Here is a 23,499-nt window from a genome sequence, read left to right as displayed (position 1 = left end):
GTAATTTTATTATATATCTTATTGTAGCACATAGTATATTTTATGTATTGCATTGTACCGCTGCCAGAAAATAATGCATTTCATGACATATGTGAGAAATAATAAATCTGATTCTGTTTCAGCTTGTGAATTTGCCCAATAATTGGGTCCTGGAACATATGAGTTAATAACGTGCATTGCTTTTGTTTGTCATAGATAGCATGGTTCAATTTATCCCCCATCTTCCCATCTCCTTACATTTCAACACATAGAAGACGCTGGCATTCATATCTGAACGCCTATCAGGGCTGTTCACTCACCATTGCTCTCTTGCCTGACCATTACTGGCTTCTGATCCAACCCCTCAATTAAAAAAAACATCACAGTCTCAAGCTCAAGACACCCAATGGCCTTTTCTCCTCTTAGTCCTGTATTAGCTCTCATTCCTGCACCCAGACATCAAAATCTGGAGCAATTTGAACTCCTTCAACTGTGGACCCTGACTTCCCCAACACCATCAAGTCCGTAAGTGAGTTGAAATTCTCAGCCTAATCCTTCCTACTTCTTCAGCTCTGCTCCTCCTTGGCCAAGGCACATTTCTGGACTCAATATTTTTTGGTTCTGATTCCACTTTCAAGAAGCACTTTGAGATGCATTTTGACCTTACTTTAGTTCAACGTTTTTTCCTTCAAGTGTTTAAGAGCAGTCACACCCCAAGAAGGTCGTCCGGTAGATTCCTTCTCTCAAAATGCAAAGACATAATGTTGTGAATTGCCTTACCTTCAAAAGAATATCATATTGCAAGACGAGCATTAAATGGCTACATACAAACATAAAATCATAAGAACTATCAGGCTATTAGGTACCTGCTGCGCAGTGGCTGATATTTGGTGCCACTTTCTTATACAAACCATTTCGCAATATTAAATATTCTTAATCATCTTTGACTTGAATGTGCCCAGCGATTAAAATTCTCTTTCTAAAACCTGCCTTCCCCGATTATTTCCTTCTTTGTCATTCTTGAGGACAATTGTCAAATATACATTCCCAGCCAGGGTGTCGGTGTTTTTGCAGGAAATAGGCTTAGCTAGAACACGCGTTTAGAAAAATGTTCGGACAACGAAATGTCTCCTTGTGTTCCCTTCAAATTTACCTTTTCAATATATAAAACAAATTACATTCAATAGAAGATAAAATAAGCACAGGCGTCATCTGCTCCGTGGCTTTGTGCAGATAAGGTTTTTCAAGTACTGTACATTATTTTTCCCTCAGCGTGCTTACAGCAGTTTGAAGTGCAAACGGAGTGAGGAACGTCATTGAGTCTGACAGGCCGTGAGAACTCCAGATGTATTGCCCAGTCCCTGAGAAGCGCCTGTTTATCGGTGTGTGTTCAGCAGCGTTCATTCGGCGCTCTCCAAATATCAGTTGCAGTGGCCTCAAATGACAATCGAACTAGAAAAACTGCAGTCACTCCAGTCGAGTATGCTTTCCTATGGGGTTCTACTGTACTACAAGGGTGGATTCCCTCAATGGAGAATGCCTGTGCGTGACGTTGTTTAACATGGGGAAGCCTGTTCACGGATAGCCACCACGCGGTCCTAGACAGATCGGGATCAAGGTCCAGTGGCATAGAGTGCAAGACGACTTCCCTGCTGCAGACTGCTGTCGTGATGTGTCATGATCTTCAGCCAGCTGCCCCCACCCCCCGAGGTCCTGGCTGCATCGTACTTTGTCTGGACCCGCCCCCTTGACCTTCCCACCGTGAGTGACCCTGCTAGGCGCTAAACTGGCCGCCTCGCTCCCGAGATCTCAAGATTAAATTATTTCTCCTTAACTCCATTGTGTACACGTATTCAAGGGCATTGTGGTAACGCAGGTTCGACAGCTGTGCTTGAAAACTCCGTACTGTGTATATTGGAGTGGCATTTATATACAAAATGCTGGAGGAACTCAGCAGGCCATGCAGCATCTATTGAAGGGATCAAATAGTCAACCTTTTGGGGCGAGACCTTTCATCACCACCGGGATGGAAAGGGAAGAAGTCATTCTTCTCCCTTTTCCCTTTCGTCCCGAAACGTCGACTGATTATTCCCCTCCAGAATCTCTTCTGACGCCGGAAATCTAAAGCAGAAACTGAAAATGTTGGAAACACACTTCAGTGGAGAGAGAAACAGGAGTTAATATTTCAGGTCGAGGAAACGTATCTCTGCAGACCTGCTGAGCGTTTCCAACATCGTCTGTTTGTAGTGTAGATCTCAGCCCTATGTGAATGTCAGGTTTTTGCTGCGAGTCTGATAGAAAATTAACCACATCCGAAAGATTGGAGATGACGTCTCACATCTACCTAAAACTGACCAGCAACAGAACGATTTCCTGTTATCCCCGCCCCTTCCACTCAGGATTATAAAAGTATACCATAGAATATAGGAGCAGAATTAGGCCATTTGGCCCATCGAGTCTGCTCCACCATTTCGTCACGATCAATCCACTTTCCCTCTCAGCCCCAATCTCCTGCCTTCTCCCTGTATCCTTTCATGCCCTGACTAATCAAGAATCTATGAACGTCTGCCTTAAATACACCCAATGACCTGACCTCCACAGCCGCCTGTGGCAACGAATTCCACAGATCCGCCATTCGCTGGCTGACGAAATTCCTCCTCATCTCTATTTTAAAAGGACGCCCCTCTAATCAGCCAATGTGATCCCTCTCCCCCACCGCAGGAAACATCCTCTCCACATTCACTCTGTCGAGGTGAGACTTTGTTCCACGCGAGGAGCGAAGGTTTGAAACAAAAGGGCCAACAGATCCTTGTCCAACCTGTTAAACATTCTCGTCCTTGTCTGAGCCTGCTGACATCCTACAATTTGCTGCGGGGTATCCCAACGGGAAACAGAGCGAATGAGAAGAATTTACTGCAATGTTCTACATTCATTTCATATTTATTAGATTAGATTAGATTCAACTTTATTGTCATTGTGCCGAGTACAGATACAAAGTCAATGAAATGCAATTAGCATCTGACCAGAAGTGCAAAAGAATAGTGTTATTTTCAAAATAACTGCGAATAAAAAGTGCTACAGCACACAAATATAAAAGTACTGAGACAGTACAATACGGATGCAATACTGCTTAGCGCTGTGATGTGAGGTTCAGCAGGGTCACAGCCTCAGGGAAGAAGCTCTTCCTGAGCCTGCTGGTGTGGGAGCGGAGGCTCCTGTAGCACCTACTGGATGGGAGGAGAGTAAAAAGTCCATGGTTAGGGTGAGATGCATCCTTGATAATGCTTTTCGCCCTGCCCAGGCAGCGTTTATGGTAGATGTTCTCGATGGTGGGCAATTGGGTGTTGATAATCTGCTGGGCAGTTTTCACCACATGCTGGAGTGCTTTGTGGTCTGATATGGGACAATTGCAATACCACACTGAGATGCAGTTGGTGAGTATGCTCTCAATGGTACAGCGGTAAAAGACCGTCAGTATCCTGGGACAGAGGTGAGCTTTCTTGATGCTTCGCAGGAAATAAAGGCACTGTTGCACCTTTTTGATCAGGATGGAGGAGTTCAGGGACCAGGTGAGATCCTCGGAAATGTGGACACCAAGGAATTTGAAGCTTGATACACGCTCCACTACAGCTCTGTTGATGGATCAGCAAGGGGGATGAGGTTGAGTACAGGGTTACGGTAGGAAACTTTGTCACATGGTGTGAGCAGAATTATCTGCAGCTTAATGTGAAAAAGACTAAGGAGCTGGTGGTAGACTTGAGGAGAGCTAAGGTACCGGTGACCCCTGTTTCCATCCAGGGGGTCAGTGTGGACATGGTGGAGGATTACAAATACCTGGGAATACGAATTGACAGTAAACTCGACTGGTCTAAGAACACAGAGGCTGTCTACAACAAGGGTCAGAGCCGTCTCTATTTCCTGAGGAGACTGAGGTCCTTTAACATCTGCCAGACGATGCTGAGGATGTTCTACGAGTCTGTGGTGGCCAGTGCTATCATGTTTGCTGTTGTGTTCTGGGGCAGCAGGTTGAGGGTAGCAGACACCAACAGAATCAACAAACTCATTCGTAAGGCCAGTGATGTTGTGGGGATGGAACTGGACTCTCTGACGGTGGTGTCTGAAAAGAGGATGCTGTCTAAGTTGCATGCCATCTTGGTCAATGTCTCCCATCCACTACATAATGTACTGGGTGGGCACAGGAGTGCATTCAGCCAGAGACTCATTCCTCCGAGATGCAGCACAGAGCGTCATAGGAAGTCATTCCTGCCTGTGGCCATCAAACTTTACAACTCCTCCCTTGGAGGGTCAGACACCCTGAGCCGATGGGCTGGTCCTGAACTTATTTCATAATTTACTGGCATAATTTACATATTATTATTTAACTATTTATTACTATTTTCTACTACTATTCTATTACTATTTATTATTTCTATGACTATTACTATTTACTAATAGTAATACTACTATTACTATTTCTATCACTATTTATTATTTATGGTGCAACTGTAACGAAAAGTAATTTCCCCCGGGATCAATAAAGTATGACTATGACTATGACTATGTCGATGGGGACGTGATTATCTATTGCATTCTGATCTTTCATCGAAAGGACAAGGCTCGGGAAGAAATTCTCGTTGGCAGCATTTAAAATAAAACGCAGAGAGCGTTCCCCATCAATGCGAAGAGTCAGTATTCCCTGCAAAATTTGTTCCTTCGGACGATTTCTTCTTCAGCTTCTGCTTTCACTGACTCGCCGCTGTCATTTGGTATTTCTTCCTTCCGCACGGGAGCCAGACCAATGCAGCCGCATTAACTCTCATTTTAAAAGAATGGAGCTAGAATCAGTAAGGTCGCCGTGTGACTACCCAAATAATATTAACTTCTTCATGTAAGATTCCTTGTTTAAAGATGAATAAAAATTCCCAACAATTTATCTCAAAAAAAAAGTTTCAGTATTGCACAGTGCAATTTTACTCGCAGATTCTCTACCTGCCTATGGGAATCTCAATAAATCTTAACCCAATATTTATCGTTCGGCCAAACTCTTACATATTTTGTTCGTGCGTTAGAATCTCAGCATTTGTAGATAATGCAAATTAAATTTATTACCACAATGCGTATTTTTCACCATGTACTACCCCGAGATCCATTTTCTTGCCGGCATTCACAGTGGAACGAAGAAACACAATAGAGTCAATGAAAAACTACACGCGTACTTATTGTTTTACGTCGTAGGACATTCTCCATTCACCAACTTTTTGATGAGTTTGAGTTTTTATTAAGCCAAATGGGAGTAAATGAGAGATTGCCCGCTCAGTCGGCGTGTTGGGCCGCGCGCTTTTGCGTTCTGGTGCGTTTGGAAAATTGGGAGAGATCCCTAACAGTCGGAGGCAGGTTGTGTTGCGAATGAGCGCCCGGCTCAGCACGATGCCTGCCAGCTCTGTGCTTCCGACTCAAGGCTGGAATCTCTCCTCTCATTCCCGAGGAACTACCACTTTCACAGGAAGGATAAGAATGGAACGACTTCTTGTATCGCGGTCGGCATCTGCAGTTCTACCTGTCACTGCGAGGAGTAGGACCAGGTTCCAAGATAAATAGCAGTGGCGGCAGAGGGTGCATTCGCCAAAGATCGCGCGAAAGATTAGGATACGATTTTGAGACTTTTGCAGAGAAATTGTGCAAAGAGCCCAATCTTATCCACGGACACGCATGGACTGTTTGAATGAAAAAACAGAAAATTGCAAATGCAATGATGAAATTGTTTTGAGAATGACTCCGTGGTGAATGAGAGAGAGAGAGAGGCTGAGCGAGGGTGTCTGAGAGAGCGAGAGAGAGAGAGAGAGACTGAATGAAAGATGTTCGTAAGTAGAATCGGGTTTCGCGTTACCGTTGTGACTGAGCTAGAATTGGAGGGATGGAATCGCAGACACTGACAGCCGCAGAGTAGTCCATTCTGCCCCTCGTATCCATGCCAGTAAAACAAAACATTGAGAATAGTTTTGGCATTCGTAGCTGAGGCGCACCAGGATTAATTCATGAACTGTTTAAACACGCTGCGGGTTTCTGCCTCCGCCGCTCCTTCAGGCGGAGAATTCTAGACTGCAATTGTGATGATTATTCTGCCCTTCCCCTTAATCAATCCGCCAATTAAACGCACGACCTTCTCTTCGCCCCTCTGTCGGCTTGGAGAATTAAGATCTTTCCGTGCAACATGTACCAAGCTTCTGATTATATAAAAATTTGGAATAAATCACATAAAATAACCCGGCTTAGCCAATGCCTCCGGTATTGAAGTAGCCTCGAACAACTCCTCTACACCCTTCTCCAATGTGTTTCTGCAACGTTGTTATCTGAAGGGAATAACAGTATAACACTTCATACCTTTCATACGAAAACCAATTTCCCCCGGGATCAATAAAATATGACTATGACTATTCCTTACTGTTCATAATTCTACGCAGGTGAATATCCTGTTTGCTCTCTTAACCCTCACCCCCCGTCTCTCTATATATCTCTCTATCTCTATCTCTCTCTATTCCCCCTCTCTTTCTCTCTATCTAAATAAGGTTGAAAGAGTGCCGAGAAAGTTTACAAGGATGTTGCCGGGTCTGGAGGACCTGAGTAACAAGGATTGAATAGGTTAGGACTGTATTCCTTGAAAGGTAGACGATTGAGAGGACACTTGGAAATTGCAAAATTTTGAGGGGTATAGATGGGGTAAATGCAAGCAAGCTTTTTCCGATGAGGTTAGGTGGGTCTATAACCAGAGGTCATGGCTTGAGGGTGAAAGATGAGAAGTTTAAGGGGAACATGAGGGGAAACTTCTTCACTCAGAAGGCCGTGAGAGTGTGGGACGAGTTGCCAGCACGTGGTGCATGGGAGCTCGATTTCAACGTTTAAAGAGGTTTGAATTAGGTACATGGATGGTAGCGATATGGAAGGGTTATGGTTCCTGTGCAGGTCAATGGGAGTAGGCAGTTTAAATGGTTTCGGTATATACTAGATGGGCCGAAAGGCCTGTTTCTGTGCTGTATTTCTTTAGGACTCTATGACTGTATCTCTCTCTCTCTCTCTCTACATCTCCCCAGCTCTCCATAGAGGTATACATGAAACTGCACTGCGAGATCCCTCTCCACCTCACCCCAAACGGATCACCACGCGTCGCAAACTCGTTAGGAAGTTCACCTGTCGATAGCGATCGCCGTCATGGAGTAGATGCTGGCGAACATGGCAGTGATGGGGAAGAAGTTCTGGAAGCGGCAGTAGCCGGCGCCGAAGTACCAGTCGTTGTGGATACTGTAGACAAAGTTGATGACCGTGTTGAATGCGGCCATGGAGGTCTCGGCGAACGCCAAGTTGACCAACAAGTAGTTGGTGACCGTCCTCATCCTCTTGTGCGCCAGGATAATCCACATGACCACTATGTTTCCGCAGACCGCCACCAGCACGATGGCGGAGTAGGCAAGAGCCCAGAGGGCGATGAGCCACTTGGGCTGGAGGAACTTGGTGTCCAGGAGGTCCGTGGCGTTCCACGGGCCGGAATCATTCCAGGTCCCATTGACAACGCTGAGGTTCATGGCTGCGGCGATGAAAACTCGCTCCCCTTCCTTTTCTCTCGACACTCGATTCCGCGGTCCGGCGCCCTCAGCCTGAGAGGCTCAATACATATTTGTGGACTTCAATCTGCATTCCTCGGGAGCCGCGTACTAGTCCATGGTATTCCCTTTACGGGGCAGCTCTTCCCCGGAGGTTTGCAGTGAAAGTTGGCGGATGCACGCCTTGCACCGGCTCTCGGCGGCCGGGAATTGCTTAGGACAACCCCGGCGGTGGTGAATTGCTTAGTATAGCCCCGGCGGTTTCCGTCACAGGTATCGGCTCCTGTGATCTGAACAGAAACACACTGGGAGATGGGAGGAGGCTGAGAATGTATTAAAAAAGACAATGTCTTTGCATGGGAGGACGTCAGTGCTCGGGGGAGGGCAATAACGGCGCTGGGACCTCCCCCATCTCCCCCTGCCGCCTCCACTTCAGTATCTCCAGGAATTCTCTCCACAACACTTACCCATAGTAGGGTATCCTCGCTCCCCTTCCCAATTAACCACGACCGGAAAGGCGACTGATTCGCGCGTTGTATGATTTAGTGTAAGTGAGAGAATTGCACTGTAACTCTGGTGTGCCTGGTTAGACTGCCTCCCGGCTGGGCAAGCTTAAACAGCCCGAGTTCACTGCAGCTGCGGCGGCTCAGTTCCGATACATCATCAGCTGTGCTTCGTGTCCTGAGCAACACGCACGGAATACCGGGGGGGCTCCGCGGGTCAGGTAGCATCGATGGCAATGAGTTAAAACAGTCATCTGCAGGATCTCTTCTGTCTGTCTTCGAGTAGTTTACGCTCCCGGACCTGCCTTCCGCCTTTCTCTTTCAACACGCCGGATTCCGCTCCCGGAGGTAGGTCCATGAAACCCGAGAGCAAGACGCAGAGGTGGGAATTTAGACAATAAATATGAGTTTTTTAAAATGCTCATCCATTTTATTGTGTGCAGAAAGGACGAAATGTTACTGCAGTGCATCTCGACTCGGCCTGTGTCGCTCTCAAATGCAAAGTCGAACTCATTGCACGTGCAAAATGCTGGAGGAACTCAGTAGGTCAGGCAGTATCTATGGATAGGAACAAACTTGGGGCTTCTTCCCCCCTTCCTTGCCAGACCTGCCCGAAACGTCGACTTCCTCGATATGGAAGCTACCATGGACCTGATGAGTTCCTCCAGCATTTTTGCATGTGTGTTTCTCTGGATTTCCAGCATTTGCAGAATCTCCGTTTCAAATTAATTGCAACTTAGTTTATACAAAGTCCCTGAGCAATGTCATCATCTGTAAATAGTCATAGTCATACTTTATTGGTCCCGGGGGAAATTGGTTTTCGTTACAGTTGCACCATAAATAATAAATAGTAATAGAACCATAAATAGTTAAATAGTAATATGTAAATTATGCCAGTAAACTATGTAATAAGTCCAGGACCAGCCTATTGGCTCAGGGTGTCTGACCCTCCACAAGGGAGGAGTTGTAAAGTTTGATGGCCACAGGCAGGAATGACTTCCTATGACGCTCTGTGCTGCATCTCGGAGGAATGAGTCTCTGGCCGAATGTACTCCTGTGCCCACCCAGTACATTATGTAGTGGATGGGAGACATTGTCCAAGATGGCACGCAACTTGGACAGCATCCTCTTTTCAGACACCACCGTCAGAGAGTCCAGTTCCATCCCTACAACATCACTGGCCTTACGAATGAGTTTGTTGATTCTGTTGGTGTCTGCTACCCTCAGCCTGCTGCCCCAGCACACAACAGCAAACATGATATGTTCTATATTCTACCTTCTTTCCACTGTGCAAAGGATCAGTGATTACAGTTTCCGCAGTTTTGTCAACCCTCTGCGTTCTCCTTCCTTTCCTTCCCAGCTTTTGGCTCCTTTGAAGATTGGAGCCCGAACTACTGGTGCCACTGTGAAATCCCACCTGATGTCATCGTGTAGTTGATCAATTGTTTAAGTCACTTATGAGTTTGCTTCCACGGGATTTTTCAGAAGAATAATTTGGATGATAGCAATTTGTTGCTGGCCTATTGCTTCTTCTCTCCTGCCTATTACTTCCCCCTGGGTCCCCTCCTCCTTCCCTTTCTCCTGTGGTCCACTCTCCTCGCCTATCAGATTCTTTCTTCTCCAGCCCTTGACCTTTCCCACCCACCTGGCTTCACCTATCACATTCCACCTAGTCTCCTTCCCCTCCCCCGACCTTTTTATCCGGGCATCTTCCCGCTTCTTTCTCAGTCCTGAAGAAAGGTCTTGCCCAGAAATGTCGACTGGGCTGGCTATTCATTTCCACTGATGCTGCCTGACCTGCTGAAGTTCATCCAGCATTTTGTGTGCGTTGCTTTGGATTTCCAGCATCTGCAGAACTTCTTGTGATGCTTCAACAATATTTCCTATTGAGAACTCCATCCCTCAAAGATCAAAGTAAATTTATTATCAAAGTTCCTATCTGTCACCTTGATATTTATTTTCTTGCAGGCATTCACAGAAGAGTAATGTAAATACAATAAAATTATGTAAAACAAAGACTGATTATCAATGGTTCAAAGAAGGCAAACTGCCAAATAAAAATGTAAAATAATAATGTCAGTAAAATATATGGTACTGAGAACATGATTTGTAGAGTCTTTGAAAGCAAGCTCTTGTGCTGTTACTTTTCCTTCTCCCAATCCATCCCATCAAAACCCCCCAATCCTTTTTAACAAGAGCAGAGGGGGAAATGGACCAGCCAGGACGAAATGGCAGAACAGATTCAATTGGCCTAATTCTGCTCCTGTTTCTTATGGTCTAAGTCTCCAGTCTCTATGGAGAATGATCCCAGCTGTCCTCTCAAGACAGGATGAACAAGTTTGATGTGTTTTCTTTAGAGATTAGTAGAATGATGGGAGATCCTATTAAGAAATATAAGAAGTTGAGTGTGTATAACAGGGTGTATGATGAGATGTGCCCACCAATGGGAGTGTCTCCACAGTGTTACATGCTCAAGGAGATCTTTTTTTTTGTGACTGTCTCTCTGTCTCTTGTTTTACGGCGGTTGGCATCCAGCTTAATGGTGCATTACCGCCTTTTTTTGTGAGAATGCTGTAATGGTCTTTTGGAGGTCACCTGATGTGATTTTCCCGCCGATGTGAGGTCACGTGATGACATGTGCCCAGTGACTATATAAGGTTGACTCAGGTGACGCAGTAGAATTTTGAGTTTGTAGATTTCCGGGTGGAACGTGCTGTGCCTCTGTTTCGTGTTTGCTTTTGTGACGCAGTTTCATTTTCAAAACGGTTGTACGTTCTGTTGAGAGATTCCATATTACTTGGACTGGAAATTAGTGGCTGGAAGTGCCAATTTACTCAATTCCGACAGTTTTGAAGGGAGAGTGAAGAATTCATCGAAGTGAAGGAGCGAGAGAATTCGGCATCGGTTGGCAGTTTAATAAAGGATCGACCTTACTGAGTCTTCGTTGAAGAGATCCTGCATTGAGATAACTCTTGCAATAGCGCAATGAGTTCATGCACAAAGGCTCTCTTTTCTCTAAAAGGAATTTAAGGTCAGTTGATTTAAACTGTTTATTTTCGGCATGGGGAATCCTGTAGACCGAACCAGCAGTAAAGATGCGTCGGTGAAGACATCATTCTCCAGAGAAGTCTCTCCCGATTGAATGTGTAAAACTGTTGGACTTTCAAAGTTATTGCTTTAAGACCTCCATCTCAGTGTAACGCTTTAAGAACTGTTTTCGCATTTAACGCTTTAAGAACCAGAGCCGAAGTGGAGTTGATGAACGGCTGCGGACTTGTTTAACCTCTGGTTAAAGATTTGCTCTTTTTCCCTTATCGCTTATATGTGTTTAATAAATGTTTGATTGTTTTTATAAAACCTGTCTCGATTAATATTCATTGTTGCCGGTTACGCAACAATAGAGGGAAAATTGATAAAAGATAAAATAAAATATGCTTTATTTGTCATAAGTACATTGAAATATTTGAATATACAGGTTGACCACCGATTTTCCGACACCCTCGATTCCTGAGCCTTGCCGGATTAAAAGAGGTCACGCATTAATAAAGGCAAAAATGGACTGTGGAAGCTTAAAAAGGATTATTAATTAAACAAAAATTAATTGCAAATTTATCAATTACTGTGCTTACAAAGAGTGTTGTTTCCCCGTTATCTTTTTAAACATTTCATCTAGGTGAAGTTGTTTCATGTGTTTTGATCTGCCCCAGTGTAATTTTTCTTGCATGAAAAATCATTAGCTCCTGTTTGGTCACAAAGGTCCTGTGACACTTTCTCCTTTGGTACAGGAAATCCTGTAAAATCATCATCGAGTTTTTCAGGCACATTATCAAACCTCCAGGTAGGCCACAACTACTTTAGTGTTGAAGGTTCTACCTTCTCCCACCCTCGAGCAATGGACCAAAGAATGTCCTCCATGTTAAATTCTTTAATAAATGTCTGTACAGAATTGCCAGCATTCATATCATCTAATAGATGTTCCACGAAAAGAAGAATTTTGCAATACTCAGGTAGCCCTACAGATGAGCAATGTACTCTGGCATCTGGCACACAATATTTTTCAAGCCACTCTCATTGTAGGTGGTAATCCAGTCATTTTTATTTGTATGATATGTTACTGGGTGAATTTTAACACCTTTCAAGGCCTTGGGGCATTTATTGTTTCTGATCGGCAGTGGTTTACATCTGTGGGTACCTACTGCGCTGGAGCACCTTAAAGTGGTAACTCAGTCCTTAGATTGTTTGAATTCTGTGGGATCTTCTGTCGCTAATGTTTTCCTAGGTGTGCATCACCAGTAAAATGCATTTTCATCTGCTTTATACACTACTCAGGACTAAGGTTTTCGTTAGCTATGAGCTTCACAAATTCATCCTTCATAGTTTGCAGACTGTTTTTCTCCACACACTTCATGCATGGAAATTCCATGACTACTTAAAGCACAGAAACACCTTGGTCCAGTTTTCTCAACATTTCAACTTTCTCCAGGCTTGATATGGACTGATGTTTACATTTGACACCACCACTTGTACTTAGAAGCCATAGCTAGGGTTAAATTTATGTAAAATAAGCACAAAATATTTGGACTACCACCAAGTGCAATAGAAATAATAAAAATAATTTATTTTTGCAAAACGAGTCTCTCCACAGCTGGGGCTGAGTATGCTGTACACAGTGCCAGCTGGTGGCTGCCCAGCAAACTGTCTCATAATTTCATCCAAATTAAAAGAGGTGCCAAACCCCTTGAATAAGTGCACAATGGATATATGTTTACGGAAAGTTGGCGGTCAACCTGTATATTGTTTGCATCAACAACCAACACAGTCCACGGATGTGTTGGGGGCAGCCTGTAAGAATCACCATGTTTTCAACATCAACATGTCCAAAACTTGCTAACCCTAACTTATATATTTCTGGAATGTGGGAGGGCAGTGGAGCACCCAGAGGAATGTGTAGAGACACTTGTGGGCTGAGCACAGCACATCCTTTATGTGTCGGTAAACATGAGATAGATAAATCTAAATTTGTATGTGAAACTGGTCATGGGGAGAACCGCTCCCAAGTTCAAAATTGGGAACAAGACAGAAAGAAGGAAATTACAGACCAGTTGATATAACATCAATATTGGCGAGATGTTAGACCATAAGACTATAAGTCATACACAGTGGCCACTTTATTAGATACCTCCTGAGGTCTTCTGCTGCTGTGGCCCATCCACTTCCAGTTTCAATGTGTTATCCCTTCAGAGAAGTTTTTCTGCACACCACTGTTATAATACATGGCTAGTGGAGTTAACTGTCACCTTCCTGCCAGCTTGAAACAGTCTGTCCCTTCTCCTGACCTTTTCATTAATAAGGCATTTCAACCCACAGAACTGCTGCTTACTGGATATTTTTTGTGTCTTGCACATTCTCTGTAATATCTAGACATGAACATCCAAGACAATGGGATACTCAAACCAACTTGTCTAGCACAATCAGTCCACAGTCAAAGGCACTTAGATCACTCTTCCTCCCCATTCTGAACAACTGAACCTCTTAATCATGTCTGCATTGATTTGCTGCCACATGATTGGCTGATTAGATATTTGCATTAACAAGCAGGTGCACCTAATGAAGTGACCATTAAGTGTATGTCAGAATCAATAATCAAAGAGATTAATAATTTAGAAAAGCTGAATACAATCAAAGCCAGTTAACATGGTTTTCTGAAAGGTAAATTGAGCATGACAGATTTGCTTAAATTCTCAGATGATGTGATGGAGAGATTTGAGAGGGAGAGAGAACTTACAGATATCATGTCCTTGTTGGGTCTCAATACTTCTCCCTGCAACTGGATCTTGGACTTCCTGACGGAAACACCGCAACTAGTCCATACTGCCAGCAACATTTCTGGCTCCATCATGCTGAGCACTGGCAACTCCGAGGGCTGCGTGCTGGTTCCATTTTCCATTTCTGTTCACACTGCTGACATGTGACTGCACTGCAAGATCCATTTCAAGCTCTCTTCCACCCCTCCAAGGTAATTATCAAGAGTGTTGTGTACACAAGGCCCTTGGTATTGTCAAGGTTCAGTCGCATCCATCCCACAATCAATTTGACTCATTACCATCAGGCAGGAGATACTGTAGCATTAGCACAATGATTGTTAGGATGGGATACAGTGCCTTTATTTCTTGCAGAGCATCAAGAAAGCTCACTTCTGTCCCAGGATACAGACAGACTTTTACCGCTGTACCATTGAGAGCATACTCACCAACTGCATCTCAGTGTGGTATGGCAATTGTCCCGTATCGGACCGCAAAGCACTCCAGTGTGTGGTGAAAACTGCCCAGCGGATTATCGGCACCCAATTGCCCACCATTGAGAACATCTACCGTAAACGCTGCCTGGGCAGGGCGAAAAGCATTATCAAGGATGCATCTCACTCTAACCATGGACTTTTTACTCTCCTCCCATCCGGTAGGTGCTACAGGAGCCTCCGCTCCCACACCAGCAGGCTCAGGAAGAGCTGCTTCCCTGAGGCTGTGACCCTGCTGAACCTCACATCACAGCACTAAGCAGTATTGTACCCATATTGTACTGTCTCAATACTTTTATATTTGTGTGTTGTAGTACTTTTTTATTCACAGTTATTTTGTAAATAATATTCTTTTGCATTTCTGGTCAGATGCTAATTGCATTTCATTGGCTTTGTATCAATACTCGGCACAATGACAATAAAGTTGAATCTAATCTAATCTAAGTACAGCTTCTTCCCCTAGGACATGAGAATACTGAACTCCCTGCCACTACCCAGGTCTCATCACATATGAAGCACCGGTAGTGCTATACTGTTTACCTTTTAACGTGTCGTAAATGCACCTTATGCTAATTGTAAATCTTCGGGAATATATTTTCTTAGTTGTTAATTTATTTGTGATAGTATTGCTTTATGTTTTGTGTGTGAGTTATACAAGATCCAGAGCAACACTGTTTCATTGGGTCGTGTAAATGTATATGGTTGAATGATAATGAACTTGAACCATGTTAACAACATTTTCTAGGTACTTGAATAGGTATATGGATGGGAAAGGTTTAGAAGGTTATGGACCAAATGCTGGCCAATGGGGAAAAACTTACGTAGGATATGGAGGATAGGGATGGGAGTTGTAGGAAGGGTGAGAAATCAAACTAGCATGATGGCTCAGGAAGCCGTTGAAGAGGTGGGAGAGAAGAGAAAAAGAGCTGTAATTAGGGATAGTATAAATCAGGGGAAGAGTCAATTCTCTGCCACGATGACTGAGTCCCAAAGGTTATGCTGCCTGTTTGGTGCCAGGTTCATGATTTCCGACCAGCAGAAAAACTTGGAGAGGGAGGGGAAATGTCCAGGTGTAGTGGTCTATGTGAGCATCAGTGACGCAGAAGGACAAGGAAAGAGGCTCTGCTGAGGGAATTTGCGCAACCAGGGGCTAAATTAAAATGCAGAACCAACAAGGTGATAATTTCTGGATTGTTACCGGAGCCACGTGCAAACTGGCACCAAGGTTAATAATATCAGTGAGTTAGATGTGTGGCGCAAAGCTTGGCATGGGAGAAGTGGGTTTGTATTTGTGGGACGTTAGCACCAGTATTGGAGATGGAGAGCACTGTTCTGACGGGACAGACTCCACCTGAACCATGCTGGGACTAGGGTCCTTGTGAATTGCATAACTAGGACTATAGATGAGGCTTCAGACTAAATAGTATGGGTTCAACACCTTGGAAAGGCATGGATAAAGTAAAATTTAAGAATATGAAATAAAGCTTAGAAAATAATAGGAATTTAACTTCAGACAGCTTGGAGACAAAATTGAGAAGGGTGGTGAATACAGGACTGAAGGTGATGCATTTGACTGCACACAGTTTGCAAAGTAAGGTAGTTGATCTTGTACTGCAGTTAGAAATAGGCAGCTATGACATTGTGGACATCACAGACTCCTGGTTGAAAGAATATCACCACTGGAAGCTAAACATCCAAGGATAACATCTTATCCAAAAAAAAAAACCAGGAAGGTGGGCAGAGGTTGTTGGAAGGCTCAAATCATAAAAATTGAAATGAAATCCTCAGAAAGAAGTAACATAGGATCAGAGGATGTAGAATCTTTGTGGGGGGAGTTAAGAAACTGCAAGGGTAAAATTACTCTGATGGGAGTTATAAACAGGTCTCTTAAAAGCAGCCAGGATGTGGGGTACAAGTAACAATGGGAGATAGAAAAGGCATGTAAAAAGGGCAATGTTACAATAGTCCTGGGGGATTTCAATATGCAGGTAGATTGGGAAAATTAGGTTGGTACTGGATCTCAAGACAGGAAATTTGTAGAATGTGCATGAAATGGTTTTTTCAGAGCTGCCTGTGATCAAGCCTGGGGGGAAAGCAATTCGAGACTGGGTGAAAAAACAACACACGCAAAATGCTGGAGGAACTTAGCAGGTCAGGCAGCATCCATGGAAGTGAACACCGTTGATGTCTTTTCCCGAGACCCTTTTCAGGACTGGAAAGGAAAGGGAAAGATGGGGAGGAGTGGAGGCTAGGTGAAACCAGGTTGGTGGGAAAGGTCTGGAAAAGAAGGACTCTAATAAGAGAGGAGAGTGAACCATAGGAGAAAGGAAGGAGAAAGAGCACAAGGTGAGCTGATAGGCAGGTGAGACGTAAAAGGCCAAAGTGGGGAATAGAAGAAGAGGAGAGAGGGAGGGGAAAATTGCGTTGTCTAATGAACTAAATTTGATTTTGAGCTTTAGGTAAGCGAACCTTTAAGAGACAGTGATCATAGTATAATAAGATTCAGCCTGTAGTTTGAGAGGGAGAAGCTAGTATCAGATGTATCATTATCACATTGAGTAAAGGCAACTACAGAGGTGTGAGAGAGGAGTTGGCCAAAATTGATTGGAAGGGAACACCAGCAAGATGATAGCAGAGCAGCAATTGCTGGAGTTTCTAGCAGTAATTTGGAAGGTGCAGGATCAGTTTATCCCTAAAAAGAAGCAGCATTCTAAAAGGAGGATGAGGCAGTCGTGGGCGACAAGGGAAGTCAAAGATGGCATAAATGCAAAACAGAGGGCATATAATATAGCAAAAATTAACTGGGAAGTTAGAGGATAGGGAATCTTTTAAAATCCAACAGAAGGAACTAAAAACAATAAAGAGAAAAAAGATGAAATACGAAGGTAAGCGAGCCAATAATATAAAAGAATAAAAAAGAAAATATAAAATTTCCTCAGATATATAAAGAGTAAAAAAGAGGTGAGAGTGGATATTGGACCTCTGGAAAATGATGCTGGAAAGGTAGTAATGGGGAACAAAGAAATGATAGTTGAGTTGAATCAGTAGTTTGTGTCAGTCTTCAGTGTAGAAGACAACAAAACTTTGAGAGTGTCGAGGGGCAGAAGTGAGTGTAATCACTGTTACTAAGAGGAAGGTCCTTGGGAAACTGAAAGAACTAAAGGTAGGTAGGTTGCCTGGACAAGATGGACTATGCACCACAGTTCTGAAAGAGGTCGCTGATGAGACTGAGGAGGCATTAGTAGTGCTCTTTCAAGAATCACTAATTCTGAACTCGATCCAGAGGACTGGAAAATCACACATGGTATTTCACTCTTTTAGATTGGAGAGAGGCAAAAGGTGGGAAATTATAGACCAGTTAGCCTTAGTCAGTGGTTGGCAGGCTGTTAGAGTCCATTACACAGGTTGAGGTTTCAGAGTACTTCAAGTCACATGACAAAATAGGGCAAGATCAGCATTGTTTTCTTAAGGGGAAATCTTGGAAAAATCCATTAGAATTCCTTGAGGAATTAACAAGCAGTTTGGACAAAGGAAAGTCAGTAGATGTTGTTTATTTGAATTTTCAGAAGGTCTTTGACAAGATGAAAGCATGAGGTTGCTAAACAAGACAAGAGCCCATGGTATTACAAGAAAGGTACTGGCATAGATACAGGATTGACTGACAGATGGCAGAACTGGGAATAAAAGTGGCCTTTTTAGTTGGCTCTCCAAGAGGACCACAATCTTGTCGTTGGGTTTGGAGGCTTGTGTGCCTCAATGACCCAGAAAGCTATGTTGACTGGAGTCAGGGCCTTGTGCTTTGGCTCTTGGTAGGGTTATCCATGTCAAACAGGTCAAAGAGTAGGTCACTTGGAGATTAAAACTGGTCCATTAGTCCTCCAGGTTTATGTGTAACGATCCTGACCAGTCAAAAAACAATTGTTATAGAAGCGGCAATGAAGAATCCTTCTATACAGACAGAGATGGAGGACATTCATTGCTGCCCTAAACACCAGCAGTGCAATGGGCAGTAAGTTTTCTAGTTGTCTGTCTCTGACCGGTGGAATTCCACATGGGTTGGTTTTGGGACCACTTCTTTTCATGTTACATATTAATGATCTGGATGCTGGAATTGATGACCTCGTAGGAGGATGCAAAGAGGTGGAGGGGCAGGTAGTGTTGAGGAGGCAGGATGTCTGCAGATGGACTTGAACAGATTAGGAGAACGGACAAAGAAGTGACACATGGAATACAGCATAGGGAAGTGAATGGTCATGCACTTTGGTAGAAGGAATAAAGATGTAAACTATTTTCTAAATGGGGATTGAATTCAGAAATTACTTAAGAGTTCTAGTGCAGGAATCCCTGAAGGTTAACGTGTAGGTTGCATTGGTAGTGTGGAAGGCAAATGCAATGTGACCATTCATTTGGAGAGGACTAGAATATAAAAGGCAGGATGCGTCAAAACGTTCGGATATGGCCCAAGTGCGGCGAGAGACACGCACAAGCTAGTCGACAGTTCACTGACTTTGATGAGGACTTTTGCAGAACTTAAAGGGAAAGAAAAGCAATAAACACTAGGCCAACAGGGCTGTTGACTAAAACTTTCAAACTGCAAGTTAATGCCAACACTGTAGATGGAAGCTATAACTAAATAGTAAATGAATACCGCTTCTTGACAGCATCAGTTGAAATAGTAGTCCTCTTTCCTGGACGAGGATGAGGGTAAACAGGAACATAAATGTTGCTGTGCTATTGCTCAAGACTTGAACGAAAAGATGGGAGCTAAATACCACCGGAATTGAATACTAATTAGTTAGACTGTGTGTACTCATGAACACGATTGTCGAACCTGTTGCACAGCCCACCTACGTGGGCACATAGACCTTGCAGTTGAGTTAGTGGTTGTAATAGGGTGTAATGCTGAGGCTTTATAAGGCATTGATCAGACTACATTTGGAACATTGTGAACAATTTCGGGCCCCTTATCTTAGAAAGGAGGTGCTGGCTTCAGAGAAGGGTTCAGAGATGGCTTACAGGACTGATTCTGGGAATGAAAGAGTTTATATATGAGGAGCATTTGATAGCCCTGGGACGGTACTCACTGGAATTTAGCAGAATGGGGGCAGTTGGTGAGGTATCTCATTGAAACCAACTAAATGAATGAGCATGGAGGGAATAGAGGGAGTCCAGAGGAGGTTCACAAGGATGATTCCAGGAATGAAAGGGTTATCATATGAGGAACGTTTGATTGCTCTGGGTCTGTACTCACTGGAATTCAGAAGGATGAGGGGGGGATATCATTGAAACCTTTTGAATGTTGAAAAGCCTAGACAGAGTAGATGTGGAAAGGATGTTTCCCGTGGTAGGAGAGTCTAGGACAAGAGGAGACAACCTCAGGATGGAGGGGTGCTCTGTCAAAACAGAGATGCAGAGAAATTTCTTTAGCCAAAGAGTGGTGAATTTGTGGAAATTTGTTGCCACATGCAGCTGTGAAGGCCAGGTTGTTGGAGCATATTTAAGGCAGAGATTGATAGGTTCTTTATTGGACATGGTATCAAAGGTTACGGGGGAAAGGCTGGGAACTGGGGTTAAGGAGGAGATAGGAAAAAAAAGGATCAGCCATGATTGAATGGCGGGGTACACTCGATGGGCCGGATGGCCTAATTCTGCTCCTAAGTCTTACGGTCTTATGCAATGTTTCCTTTGAAATTGTGGCCCAAATAACAAAGAGGAGATCATCTATATGTAGCTCAATTGCAGCCCATGATGACAGGAAATTTGTGCATGAGAGCTTTTAACATGGAAAAGCCATTGCCCTGGATCACTTCCATGCTCTCAACCTCAGGTCCATGTTTTAATGGCACGATTTGTTGTCACAACTGAGGTCTTCTTTAGTTGCAGTTGATAACCGTGACTTCTTCTGTGCTTTGTCATGCCCCTTGCTCTCCATGACGCATTGCAGAACCACCTTCCTGGCTGCTGGATCTCACTCTTGAGATCTCATCTGCCCAGTCCACCAGAGCTGATTTTACATGCTAGGACAGGCATGTCCCTGTCTCTCTGGGGTATGAGGCTACCCTTGCCTGGTATGCTCCACCTGTTGAAATGGTGTTGTGGGGTTACCAAGCATTTTTGTCGTAAGCCATCTCATCGAGAGTCATTAAGCCCTTATGTTTTCTGCTTAAGTTTGTCAAGTTTATTTTGATGGCATGAGTTTTCAGCCTCCTGTGATTATTTAAAGCAGACTCCTAACTAGCGTTAGTCGCAGGGCCCTTGTGTGTTTTGAGAATGACTGGACTCACGGTGTTGCTCCTTCAAACCACCAATCTTCAGATGGAATTACGATGAATAAACCCTTGTTTGTCTCGACACAGGAGTCTATTGTTCCTCTGCACCTGGGTTCAGTCGTTTGTCGGTGCACACTGTGACAGTTCTGCCATGTTCTGCCCAAAGCTTACCCATCTTAAAAACAGTTCCTCCCATCATTATCAAAGTGGTGTTTGTTGAAGGTTATTCTGCACAGGATCCTGCGTTAAAATGGTAACAACACTTCAGAAATACTATTTGGCTCTATTTAGACCAGGGGTTCCCAAGCTGGGGTCCACGGACACCTCGGTTAATAGTAAGGATCCACGGCTTAGAAAAGGTTGGGAACCCCTGATTTAGATGATACGAGCCACAGCACGTGTTAGATAAATACACTTGTTTCCGTTACTTCCAATTTGAGTCAAAGTGAGAGTAAATTTATTGTTGGAATTCTTAATAATATTAATAGTAATTATTAGCTTGTTAATATTAATACGAAAAATTGTGTTCAGTTCTGGGCCGGCTGGTGGCGCAATGACATCTCCTGTCTTCTCCCCTTATTCCTTGCATACCCTGACTAAATAAGAACCTATCAACGTCTGTCTTAAACATACTTAATGATTTGGCCTCCACGGCTGCCTGTGGCAATGATTCACCACTCTCTGGCTGAAGAAATTCCTCCTCATCTCCATTCTAAATGGATGCTCCTCTATTCTGAGTCTGTGTCCTCCGGTCTCGGATTCTCCCACCACAGGAAACGTTCTCTCCATATCTACTCTATTGAGGCCTTTCAGGGGTTTCTATGAGATCCTCCCTTATTTTTCTGAATTCCAGAGAGAACTGACTGAGAGCCATCAAATGCCCCTCATATGATAGGCCTTTCAACCCCAGAATCATTTTATGAACATCCTTTGAATCCTCTCCAATGTCAGCTCATCCTTTCTTCGATAAGGGTCCCCAAAACTGCTCACAATACTCCAAGTGAGGCCTCACCATAAATCCTTAACGTGATGTTAGCTAATTTCCCTCCGTGAAGGATAACAGTGAACAATAGATTCCAGGTTCCTTAACGTGATGTTAGCTAATTTCCCTCCGTGAAGGATAACAGTGAACAATAGATTCCAGGTTCCTTAACGTGATGTTAGCTAATTTCCCTCCGTGAAGGATAACAGTGAACAATAGATTCCAGGTTTCTATTACAATCCAGTCGCTTCACTGTCATTGTTACGGGTGCTAGTCTTTGATTGCCAATGTAGTTTAGTGCTTGAGCTTAAATTCCCCTCCAATTTGATTTGAACTCTGTGTCCAGATCACTGGGCACACCGCTGAGGTCTGGTCCACTAACACAACTGCTGTGAGAAGGAAATATTTCAAAGGGTTTATTTAAAAGTAATTCTTGCAGCATTGGGAACAGGAGACTCAGTGATACATAGGGTAAAGGATTGGATAAGAAAAATGCTTACAACAGAATATGGATGAAGGTATGAGACAGAATATTGAATAAATTGCCTGCTCTGCAACAATATTTTCAATTGAGTAGAGTGGAAATGACTGCTGGAGAGGCTTTATTATTGATGGCCCATTTTATTCATATTCTGCAAATCATTTCTGAAACTTTGCTTGAAAGATGGGTATTTAATGTTCTCCCACAAGTGTCCTTTAGATGCTGAGTATAATCTACTCTGTTGAATTGCTGTCGTCTGTGTGGTAAAGTTATTTTCACAAGTGCTGTTATGTGGGAGATCCAGCATTTGACCCAGTCTAAAGCATGGAGGGGAATTGATATCAAGGGAGATCAATACTAAAGGCTGAGGATTGAAAACTAAATTCAGTAAGTCCAGAAGTCAAGGGCCGACGGTTGAGGGTTTTTCGAGTCTGGAAGTCAAGCCCCCTGGGTCAGCATATGTGTTTCTCCTTCTTGTCTCGCACTCTCTCGCGCGGTCTCTCTCTCCTCCCTGTCTCGCGCTCTTTTCCTCTCTCGCTCTCCCTGGCTCTCGCGTTCCCTCCCTCTCTATTGCTCTCAAGCTCTAACCCCTCTCTGTGTGTGTCGCTCTCTCTCTCGCACTCCGTCTCGCGCTGTCTTCTCCCTGTCTCGCGCTCTCTCTCTCCTCCCTGTCTCGTGCTCTCTCTTCCCCTCTCTTTCCTCGCCTTGTCCCTCTTCTCCTTTTCAGCCTCCCTCCCTCGAACTCTTTCCCTTTCTTCCCTTCCTTTCCGACCCTCTTTCATCCTCACTCCTGCTCTCCTTCCATCTCCTCTCCATCTTTTTCTCCCTTCATCACCCTCCCTCCCCTTCCCTTCCTCCCTCTCTGCTTCCATGGAAACCTTTTCCCTCCTCGTCTTCCCCTCTCACTCCCTATTTCAGCTTTGCTCTCTCCTCCCTCTTTTTCTCCCTTCTTTTCAATCACCCTTCTCCCCTCTCCCTACCCCTCCCTATCCTCCCTCCCTTTCACCTTCCCCTTCCTCCTTTTCTCTCCCTCCTTCCCTCTTCTTCTATCTCTCTCTATCTTACTTGCCACAGCTGGCTGAGGAGGCCGAGTCATTGGGTATATGTAAGGTGGAGGTTAACTGTAGAGCAGTGGTTAGCACAATGATTTACAGTACCATCAAAAGGGTTTCAATGGCGCTGTCAGTAAGGAGTTTGTGGGTTCTCCCGGTGACCATGTGTGTTTCCTCCAAGTGCTCTGGTTTCCTCCCACAGTCTAAAGATGTACTTTTGGCAAGTTAATTGGTCATTGTACCCACTTCTGCCACCTCAGAAAGGAGAGATATTGATGAGCACTCCTGATCATGTGGAATGTGTTCTCGGACCATGTGAGGTTATGTGAGATGTGTACTCGCA

General features: G+C 44.0%; 1 protein-coding gene across 1 annotated transcript in view; it reads right to left on the bottom strand.

The window, feature by feature from the left end:
* The window catches only part of npffr1l2 (neuropeptide FF receptor 1 like 2), an 85,242-nt gene extending 77,542 nt beyond the window's left edge, over window positions 1-7,700 (bottom strand). Inside the window, exon 1 of the mRNA XM_063055329.1 lies at window positions 7,165-7,700. Coding sequence (XP_062911399.1) covers window positions 7,165-7,556 — 392 coding nt within the window. The 5' untranslated portion in view covers window positions 7,557-7,700. The remainder of the gene's footprint in view (window positions 1-7,164) is intronic.
* Window positions 7,701-23,499: the final 15,799 nt, after the last annotated feature.

Source organism: Mobula hypostoma, chromosome 8 (assembly GCF_963921235.1).
Source record: "Mobula hypostoma chromosome 8, sMobHyp1.1, whole genome shotgun sequence".
NCBI classification, from domain to species: Eukaryota; Metazoa; Chordata; class Chondrichthyes; order Myliobatiformes; family Myliobatidae; genus Mobula; species Mobula hypostoma.
This window is presented reverse-complemented; position numbering and strand designations above follow the sequence as displayed.